At 37.7% G+C, this 10,229-nt stretch overlaps 3 protein-coding genes across 3 annotated transcripts; 2 read left to right on the top strand and 1 right to left on the bottom strand.

Moving 5' to 3' along the window:
* Positions 1–1,796: 1,796 nt before the first annotated feature.
* Positions 1,797–3,545, top strand: guca1c (guanylate cyclase activator 1C; the record flags this gene model as incomplete). Its single annotated transcript, XM_084350378.1, has 4 exons — positions 1,797–1,991; positions 2,457–2,606; positions 3,102–3,189; positions 3,409–3,545. The coding sequence occupies 4 exons, from the start codon at positions 1,797–1,799 to the stop codon at positions 3,543–3,545; spliced, it is 570 nt and encodes a 189-aa protein (XP_084206504.1).
* A 1,798-nt stretch (positions 3,546–5,343) lies between these two features.
* Positions 5,344–7,089, top strand: thrsp (thyroid hormone responsive). Its single transcript, XM_084350949.1, has one exon. It carries the CDS (start codon positions 6,401–6,403, stop codon positions 6,818–6,820), a length of 420 nt encoding a protein of 139 aa, XP_084207075.1. The 5' UTR covers positions 5,344–6,400; the 3' UTR covers positions 6,821–7,089.
* Positions 7,090–7,180: 91 nt separating this feature from the next.
* On the bottom strand, positions 7,181–9,743 carry ndufc2 (NADH:ubiquinone oxidoreductase subunit C2). Its single transcript, XM_084350950.1, has 3 exons — positions 9,487–9,743; positions 8,009–8,152; positions 7,181–7,373 (listed from the first exon to the last, which is right to left on the bottom strand). The coding sequence occupies exons 1-3, from the start codon at positions 9,623–9,625 to the stop codon at positions 7,324–7,326; spliced, it is 333 nt and encodes a 110-aa protein (XP_084207076.1). The 5' UTR covers positions 9,626–9,743; the 3' UTR covers positions 7,181–7,323.
* Between the last annotated feature and the right edge of the window lie 486 nt (positions 9,744–10,229).

Below are 10,229 nucleotides of genomic sequence, written 5' to 3'. Positions count from 1 at the left end.
TTATCAAGAACCCTCCCTGCAAAGAATTAAGAGAATACACAACCAGACACACACACACACACACACACACACACACACACACACACACACACACACACCAGTTCTGGATCTTATTCTAGGTACAGTTAGGACACCATGACCTATTGACCTGAGAGATCTGACTGGATTGTAGTAGTGAGCAGTTTAAACATGTTCTGTAACAGGAAATGCACATTTTTCATTCCTCCAGTTTTCTGTCTTACTGTATAATAAAATATATCCAGGGTACAGTGTATCTGACCTGGCTACTAGTTGCACTATTACTAGTTTGTAAATACACTGGGAAAACTTCAACGTGTATCGCTGTATACTTTTTATTGGACAATCTTAACATAATTAACATTTGAAATTTTGGGGTTATTAGCTCTTATGTAATCTCTTTTGTCCCTAACATATTGTTAAATTATTGTGAAACAGAACAAAATCATGCACTCTCCCACAGCTCCCATCCAGTCTGATTACACAGAAACTACTGAACAGAGTCCCATAAAACTTGAATCCAAAATATTCAATATTGGTCCAGAATAGACCAAATTATCTTTTGGTGTGGATCCAGTAACAGGAATGGATCCAGGATATTTTTCTTGCTTTCTTAAACATTTTGAGATGTGTTTTAATTTCTCAAGGAATAATGCATGGTTCTTTAGGTGGCTGATATCTAGGAGTGAGTACAATTTGATGTGGATCCTAGATTTGGTGAGCTTAAATTATGGTAAGCATGGCTAGAGTGATTCAGGGCTATCGAGTTTGATATTGGATTAGGCTTGATTGAATTGAAGGGAAATGTTAGGCCTTGGCAAAGGTATGTGCTGAGTGCACGAACAACAACTCTGACAACCACCAGCCCTGCAAAAGACTTAACCTGAAAGAATTTACTCACACAAACACACACACCTCAGGTCTGATCTTATTCTAGGTATAGTTAGATCACCATGACCTATTGACCTAGGTCTGACTGGATTGTTGTAGTGAGCAGGCAAAACATGTACTATAATAAAGTTTATTATTATTAGAAATGCACATTTCACCTTTTTATTTAATGTACCCGTGACTATATTTATCATAAATAATAATTGTATGTAATATTTCATAAGAGGCTTAATGTGTGTTTTGTGGGTCAGAAATGTCCCCTAGCTTGTTTATGTGTAAAAATAGGATAAGTCTTTTCCAAGAGGAGTTCCCTTGGTTAATACCCAGGGGAATCCCACAGGTGTGTTATAATCTTTGTGAATGTGTGCAGCTATGTAGGCACATTTTCAGAGTACTTATTTGCTTGCAAAAATATATTCAAGTATGCACATGAGAATACAAACTAATAGTAAGTAGTGATAGAAAGGCCTTACTAAAGGGTAATGTAAAAACTCTGAGCAGGAAAGAAATGAAAGAAGTGAATAAAGACTGTAATAAAAATGTGGAGGAAAGAGAACAAAGATATTCACCTTTGTCCCTAGGTTAAAGGTTCTGACCTGGGTGAGCTTCCCTTGTTGTACATTCGAGTGCCAACTGATTGGCAGCCAACCCCACTTCAGTCATAGAGCATGCAACATCCTTGCGTTCTTAGAAGACTTGGGCTGTTATCCCATTAAAGGGTTATCTCTCCTTTTGGCTGCCCCGAGACTTAAGATGTGATCGTTGCAGGAGGATTCAGCCAGACCTCATTGTTGCCAGTGCCCTGTACACCCGCTTTCCTCTCTCACGGCAACTTCACCACTGGCTCTCTGCAGTATTCTGGACAGAATCACACCTCAAGAGGAATAATGGGCACCCACTGCTCCAGCCTGGATGATATCATGGAGGAGGACATGCACCACTGGTACACCAAATTCATGAGGGAGTCTCCTTCAGGGCTCATTACGCTCTTTGAGCTGAAGACTATGCTTGAAATGAACGGTATGACAGAGGAGGCCAGCAGCTATGTGGACCAGGTCTTCTTCACCTTTGACATGGACGGGGTAAGAAAACACCTGCAACAGATTTATTCTTCCCAGGATGTTTGCCCAGGAAAACATGGACCTTGTGTTGAGACATTGCTTGTTTATGCATGCATCTTGTTCAATAAATCTATTTAGTTCTCAAGCAAACATTGCAGTGGAAAATACGAGCCTTGCTGCATAATTTCAAATGGTTTTATGTGAAAAGAGTACATTGTAACATTGTAAAAGGACTGTTTATACATTACAGAAAACTCTGAAGCTTAGAAAGAAAGGTCATAAATTATACATCAGAAGTACATGATTTACGATATCTGTAAATATCTACTATAGTTTCCTCAGAACTGCCTTTACACACAATACAACACAATTATTTCTTTTCAAAATCATAATTGAAATAATACCTTTATGTGTCCCAGTGCCAACACATAGATTCACATGTCACAGTCCTTCCCCTGACCTCGTCTTTCATGTGTCTTTTTGCAGGACGGCTATATAGACTTTGTCGAATACATTGCAGCAATAAGTTTACTACTGAAAGGAGAAATCAACCAGAAACTAAAGTGGTACTTCAAGCTCTTCGATCAAGATGGAAATGGGAAAATCGACAAGGAGGAACTGGAGACTATATTTAAGGTACAAAACATTTTCTTTGAATATTTCATAATTCGAGTTTCACAGAACTGAGGAACTGAGCAGTTCCGTTTCCTGATTCGTGAAGATTAGCCCTTCTTCTCTGAAACAGCAGATATGGGTTAAACTGGCCGTGAACTAGACAAGACACCTAATCCAAGGGACTTCTTACCTAACCCTGGGGGTTTAAATATGGCCCTGCCGTTACCTAATTCACTCACGAAAGAAGTAATAACAGATTACATGACACCTTTTCACCTTGTCACATTATATTAACTGTTTCTGTTCAGGGTGATGTATGTCATCGTTGTAGTGGTCGTAGCTGTGTTAGAATTTGTTGTTGGTGTAGTAGAACCAATATACAATTATATTTTTAAAACACTTCTTGCAGTTATAACTTGCATTCAGCAGGTAAATGAGTAAAACAAGTGTTTTATGAAGATGATAGGACTACTGTTCCCTTTAACTTACAAATAACAGTGTAACCTCTTCTTTCAGGCTATTCAAGATATCACCAGAATTTACGACATACCCCCAGAAGAGATTGTGACTCTTATATATGAGAAGATTGATGTGCACGGAGAAGGTAAGGACGATCTTATAGTCATTCCAAGACTAATGTAATGATATGATGTTTAATCAGCCTTTAACATAACAGCAATGTTCTTGATTAGAAATAATGTCACCATGACCTGCCCAGAACTTTTTCATCAATTAAGCATCAATAAACAGTCTACTAGTCACACTAGTTTCAAATATATGATTTGTTATTCTAAATAACAATATTTGCTTCTTGTGTCCTCAGGTGAGCTGACGCTGGAGGAGTTTATCAGTGGATCTCAAGACCATCCCGACATCATGGACATGCTCACCAAGATGATGGATCTCACCCATGTCCTGGAAATCATTATCAAAGGTCTACAGAAGAAACCTGTAGAATGAATCAGCGATCAACATGCTGGACTATATGGAGAGTCAAGATAATTTTTTGGTGGATTTTCAGAAAGCAGCAGTGTTGAGGAAAGAAAGAACGACTGATGAAGAGCAAAGTCCCATCTCACACTGCACAGAATGAACTGAATGAACTGACTGAGCTGTCCCAAACAGATATGGTCTGTGTGTATGTGTGTGTGTGTGTGTGTGTGTGTGTCACCTGAGGGAAGCAGAAAACGTGTCCTTCTCCCTCTGCTTGTGCTCTCACATTTGTCATTCCTGTTTTGTCAAGGTTTACAACGTTTGAACAGGTGATGTGTTCGGAGAACCTCAGTGAACAGAGGCCCGTCTGAATGTCAGGCACAATGTGAAAAGCAGAGTTGGTTTCTTACTAAGATTTATACTGCATCATTTGTTCTTATAGTTAATTCATCATTTGGATTTTAACTCGCATTTTAATTGCTGTCTAAATGCAAAACTCTTTCTTACACAACCTCATTACAGAAAGCACTATGGCCACTGTGCATCTATGCCATAATTACAGTATTTGGGTGTTAACATGTTGAAAATGTACACTTTGCCTAAACAGTGACTGTAAGTATTTTTAATTACATGTGCATTTTCCATCTTAGGCCATGTACACATGTTCACGGGTATTTCTTAAAACAAAGCTTTTTCTATGCGCTTTGGCCTTCCATACGTAAACAGTCTTTCATGTTACTGAAAACTGAGCTTTTAGGAAACTCCTGCCAGAGTGAAGATATTCAGAAACACCATTTTCAGTGTTTATGTGTAGACAGGCTTTTTTGGCTTGTCCCTTTTGCTTGGCAGGCTTCTTGATTGGCCAACGTGGCCTTATGGTAGAGGTTATATCAGCACCTGTTGCTTTGGCGTGTGCTTGACAGCCTGCGTTTGCATTTTCATACTGTTGGTGTGGACGTGGAAAAAATGCATTTTTAAAAATACCTGTATACGTATGGACTCGGTCTGGTCTATTAGATAAATTCAATGTAAAGTGTAACATCTAATGTTTTTCTATCATGTCGAGTCAATGTGTATACATTTGATAACTAGATGTTTAGATAGACTAACCAATTTGAAATACTTTGCAGCTTCCCTTAACTTTATACGTATCCTCGTATACATATACACATGAGGTTAAAGTATAAGTCTGCATTTATTTAGTCATTAAATTTTCACATTGACTCAACATGAAATAAAAACATTGCATTAAATGTGACACTTTACATCAAACTTATGTAATAAAATTAGATGGAACATTTACATATAATGAAAATATATATTTTTAAATATTTGATTAACAGCTAAAACACTCCCTGAGATTGTTTTGTTCTTTGTTTTGTGTCGTTGCTGTTGTACTGTTGCTTGTATAAAAGGTGGTAAGTAACTACATATGCATGTTGTGGCTGAATGTAAAATGATCTGACATTGAAATGTAATGTTTTACCATGTTTTACAACAATTATGGATACAGTTTTGCCTTAAAAATTACAATGTCTTTTGTAAAACGGTTTCTTTTCCTTTAAAGAAAATAATCTCCACACTGATGTGTAATCATTCCATTTTCACCAGATTAAGATGCCGGAGTATCAATTCTTGATGAGATGTGTTCACATTGCACGAACTAGACTATTGTTCCTTGAAAGTTTAACACATGATTAGTCACAGTACAGTAGCAAATAGGGGAGGGTATATGTTAAAAAATCAGGATTGATTTACATGATTTCATCAATGTATAGTCTAAAGAGAGGTATAGTATGCTTCTAGAAACTGTTTTATTAAGCAGGCCATTCTCAACAGGGTACAGGCTTTACATCTATCGGAGTTTATAAATGATTACATTCATCATTTTGTTCACTTTAGCAGCTGAATTCAGTTTTAATATAAAAAACTGATTTTAAACATGAAAAATCCAAAACAACAAGACTGTTTCAAACTGGAAACACACCGCCTCAGTCACTGCATGAATATATATTTTAAATCCTACCTCATCCCAACAGCAGCTATCATTATTACACAATAATGTTTGTCTTTTTAAGCGAAACAAACTGGTATTTCGTGTTCAGGGTGGTACTTGGCTCCTCTCTTCAGTTCATCTGCCAAGCCAAGGGACAGAATGTCTGCAGAGCTTTCATTTCCATTTCTGCAGAAAATACCAGAGCTCGTCACACACATGAAAGAACCTTATGATCAGCCGTCAATTAGTGGGGAGAAAAAAATGTTTGCACGTAGGCCCATCTGGACCCTGTCAGTCCAGTGTTGGCTTCCTTGAATTTTATAATAATATCAGGACCATGATTAAGCATATACTTTCCTTTTTAAGGCTAACCATCTAAGTTCTCCTGACTTTGCAATATCTGTGCAAACAGACAACAGAAGAACCAAGAGTACAGTCTGTGAGATAACCTGCAAATCTAAACACAGATGACCTCGGCTTAACACTAAGATCATTTTTTTTTGGTCAATATTTGACATCCCTCAGCTCATTTCTGAACTTAATCAATATCAAACCATGCCATCCCATCATGCCATTCAAACACAGTGGTCTGCCTGGTTAATTATTTGACAGGAGTTCACTTTGGTGCACACTGGTCAGGCTTTATTATGACCTCTGAGAATTGCAGGTTGTGTAAATCAAATAAAGATAAGAGTTTGACTCCACATAGCACTTAGAGAGTTCTTAAAATGTATCGAATGATGCAGTTACATAACAACACTGATCAACCCACCTGTGCTCATCATATAAATTCACCAGTATCTGCTCTCTTTGCTTTGCACTGCACACTGCTTCCTACCATCATCCACCAGAGCACAAGAACAGGCAACCACATCCAACTGGAACCATGCAGTCTGCCGAGGCCAAATTCAACAGAAACAGCCTGCTCTTGGCTCTGAGACGATACAGCTCAGCTGTCACTGACATGGAGCAAACCATTCTCATGCCGAGCCTGCTGCGAGATGTACCCTCCGATGATTTGTGGGAGTGTGACGCAGCAGAGGAGTCGTGCAGCGATCTGTATGCAAACTACCTGCTGCTCAAGGCCATAAGAAACACCGCAGAGAGCAGTCTAATGATCCTGGATGACCACAAGGTCAAGAACAACGCTACACTCAACAAGACCCTGGAGCCTCTCTTGGACACAGATCCTGAAGCTCTCTTCCACTTCCATCTGAAAGGACTGTTTTCTGTGATGACTGACCTCACCAAGAAGACTCGGAGCCTTACTGAGAAATATATGGACATCATTGGAGTGTCAAATTAGAAATCATGGAAGATATATGGACATTAAGTAAATATCTGGAGTTGTAAAAAAAATGCTATTTGTAACAAAGTCATATGAACGTGTGAATTGTCTGAATTTTTTACATTCAGTCACCCAATGCTTCTAATAAATATTAAATATATATGCAGTGCCAAAACTGATCAATTCTGTATCGTCTTTTACTAACGTTAATAGCTGAAACCATGGTTTGGAGATACGGCATAAATATTGAATGATTACATGATCATGAAACATCAGCACAGGGTTCTAGGCTTGATTTATGTCCAATCACACCACACAACCTTATAGAGAACCATGCTTATTGTTTTGACTGATGAAGAAAGTTTTTGTCAGAAAATGTTGAATTTTGGTATACTTTTTTTATTTACATAGTTATATTTCACACAGTTAAATGACAGAAATATTTCACAAAAAGACCACTCAGAGCAGATGGTAGTCTATTTTCCCTCTCTCTCTCTTCCATCTTCAACAGCTGCAGACACTTAGCGCACAGGATGGAAAGGCTCCACAATCTCTGCAAAGGTCTTATTTTCTGGTGAGATAAAATAAACAGGAATAATTGATTACACACACATACATGGAACACCATTTTTTCAGCAAAGACTTACAAATATCCTTTTGTACTTTACACAATACAAAAATTATGGCACAGACTACTCAGCATGGGAAACCACATACCCTCATACTGACCATATTTTAAGATGCTGGTCTGTTATCAGCATATGATTGTTGTTAGGGATGGTGAAATATATGAAGAATGCAAAAGATAATATACAGTAGGATAACAGAACATAGAGAAAAAGTAATAAAGATATATTTATAAAGAGGAACACATGCGTTTGTATTAAATAAACACGTAATATCAGCACTGTGCAGTTATTTTTTGAACAATTGTTCCCATGTGTTTAATGAAAATTCACCTGACAACTATCAGCCACATATTTCATCAATCAATCATCAATGATAATAATTTGCTTAACTCAAAAAGTTAGTGGGATGAATAGGTCCCTTCCTTCCCATACTCAATAAGTTGTGCACTGCCAGTGTGGAGTAAAATAGCAGTGCAAAAATATGAAGAAACCTGCATCAAACATTTTACATGAGGACGGCAGCATTGTTGGGTTCTTGTTTTTTCTGTCAGAGCAAAAACATTGAAAATTCACTTACCCTTTGCGGGAAACTCTGCTGGGTGGGTTCTGATATACTCGCTCATATCTCGATCACGCTTGGCGTAACGATAATTTTCATATTTTGTAAGGTGGTAGCCGATGAACCAGCCAACTGTTGACAACAGGACTTGTCGATGAACACCTAAAAAAGGAAAATAGGACGGATCATAGTTTGTGTTTTAGGCACACAACATGACAATACTATAAAATAGGGGTTGACCGATTATCGTGGCTGATATTCAGTATTTACAATTGGTGATTTTTCTCTCAGATTAAAATAAACCAATTTAAAAATGTGCTACTTTGACACTGATGCAGCATCCTCTCACACAAGGTCTCGTCCACAACAGTATCTGATTGGTAAAACATCACAATTAAGAGCCTATACACACTAAATAATCTCAACCTGTAAAGTAACTAAATGTATCAAATAAATGTGTTTGAGAGAAAGTATAAAGTAGCAAAAAATGGAAATACCCGAGTAAAGTATGCAGTTATTGTACGTAAGAACAGTACTTGAATAAATTACACTTTGGTTCATTCCATCACTAGTTTTTAAAAAATTGACACAAAGACTCATTTTTAGTGCAAATAAATATCGGTCCCAAATATCAGTTTCAGTCTCCTTGATTTCTAATAATCGTTATTGGCCCTGAAAAAGCCGTATCAGTCGACCCCTACTATAATATACAAGAACTGTGCTTATATGACACTAAAGGCTGGCACCTTATACCTCGCAAAATAAGGAGGAATAAGCTCAAGAAATTCAAATTTGGGTGTTTTTACTAAAGCTAGTTGGCGCTGAAATCAAGTCTGATATCAAACTGAAATAAACAGACAAAGCATAACTAGCATATCAGTTTTTATTTTTGTTTTATAGCTACTTAAGCATTTTATTGTATATAGTATTTTATAGTTCGTTTTATATTATATATAGTACTTTATTGTTTCTATATTTGCCCTTGTATGTTGATTGTATTTGTACTTGAATGTACCCGCTGCTATGATAACTTTATTAATCCCCGAAGGGAAATTAGATAGATAGATAGATAGATCTATCATTGAGTATATAGGCTGGATCTAAATAAACCTCTGAAACGAAACGTTGTTGTTGGGTGAATTCATCGTCCATTTTGTGTTTAATGAAGCATTACATTATTACCTAGGCGATTCTGTCTGTCTACAGTATGCGAACCAAACAATTAGTTAACAACTGGCTTGTAATATTTAACGGTTAATCTGTTAGGGAATAGCTTGTTGAGGAAATAAAAGTAGCTAGGTAACCACAGTCTTTAAGCTAGCCTAGCGAAAATGTCATAACAAAGTATAGCTCTGCTGTGACACCACACGTTTGCTCTTTGCTAAGTGCTCCATGTTTGTGCAGGTTGCTTGATGCTTCGTGATTCAATATTGCATACACTTAAGAGGAAAGTCCACCTCAGGTCAGTCTGGAAGCCAGCTAACAAACATGCTAACCTGCTTTTAGCGGCGGCCTGTGGTTGATGCCATTATGAAGCATCGCTGTCAACCAGCCTAAACCGGACAGCCACAGCGAGTTTCTGTTGACGATTCCGGGAGGAGGGAGACCCTTTCCCTCATCTGGTACAAGCCCCATGGCGAGAAATGTGCCCTTCTCTTCAGAAATCTTTAGCGACCTTCCAGGTTCCGACGTTTACTTATCGGCTATCACCTCTCGTAGGAAGTCAAGGACATGGCGTGCAACCGGATGAAACGTCCGGGCAGGGAACAATAAACGAGAGCCACTATAGTTCCGCCTGTTCTGTCTCCTAGCAACCAACGCCAGGCGATTAAACTTTACATGTAGAAACAAATCTGATTACTTCTCGATTACATTACATTGATTTAATTTGGTTATAAAATAACACACGCATAACACACACAGCAGGACTTTCTAGTCAAGTCGTCGTAGTGGCTATTGTAGGCTAACTGTTAGCAGTGTAGCTGTTCAGTGCATCCCCTCACAGGGATGCTAGCATGGCTAACTTTTGTTAATTTGTGCTTTTGTCTGTCTAGAAAATGTTGGAAAAGGTTAAAAAAATAAAAAATAAAAATAAAGCATTCCCCTGTTATTAGTGTTTGTTCTGTATTATAGGTGGTATTAAGTTCTATAACAACTTATGATGAGCTTATTTTTTTAATTCACTGCAAAGTTACTCCTGGACACACAACATAAATATAAACATAAGGAATAAAACGTG

The sequence above is a fragment of the Pagrus pagrus genome (genome assembly GCF_965226575.1).
Source record: "Pagrus pagrus genome assembly, chromosome: 4".
In the NCBI taxonomy this organism is placed as follows: domain Eukaryota; kingdom Metazoa; phylum Chordata; class Actinopteri; order Spariformes; family Sparidae; genus Pagrus; species Pagrus pagrus.
Note: the sequence above shows the minus strand (reverse complement) of the source record. Positions and strands in the feature narration are given on the sequence as shown.

Excerpts from the sequence above, each read along its gene's own strand:
- thrsp (XM_084350949.1), top strand. The coding sequence starts at position 6,401 with ATGCAGTCTGCCGAGGCCAAATTCAACAGAAACAGCCTGCTCTTGGCT.
- ndufc2 (XM_084350950.1), bottom strand. The coding sequence starts at position 9,625 with ATGGGGCTTGTACCAGATGAGGGAAAGGGTCTCCCTCCTCCCGGAATC. Across the intron at positions 8,153-9,486 it reads CAGGCCGCCGCTAAAAGCAG|GTGTTCATCGACAAGTCCTG; the intron begins GTTAGCATGTTT and ends TTCCTTTTTTAG. Across the intron at positions 7,374-8,008 it reads AGCAGAGTTTCCCGCAAAGG|AAAATAAGACCTTTGCAGAG; the intron begins GTAAGTGAATTT and ends TTATCTCACCAG.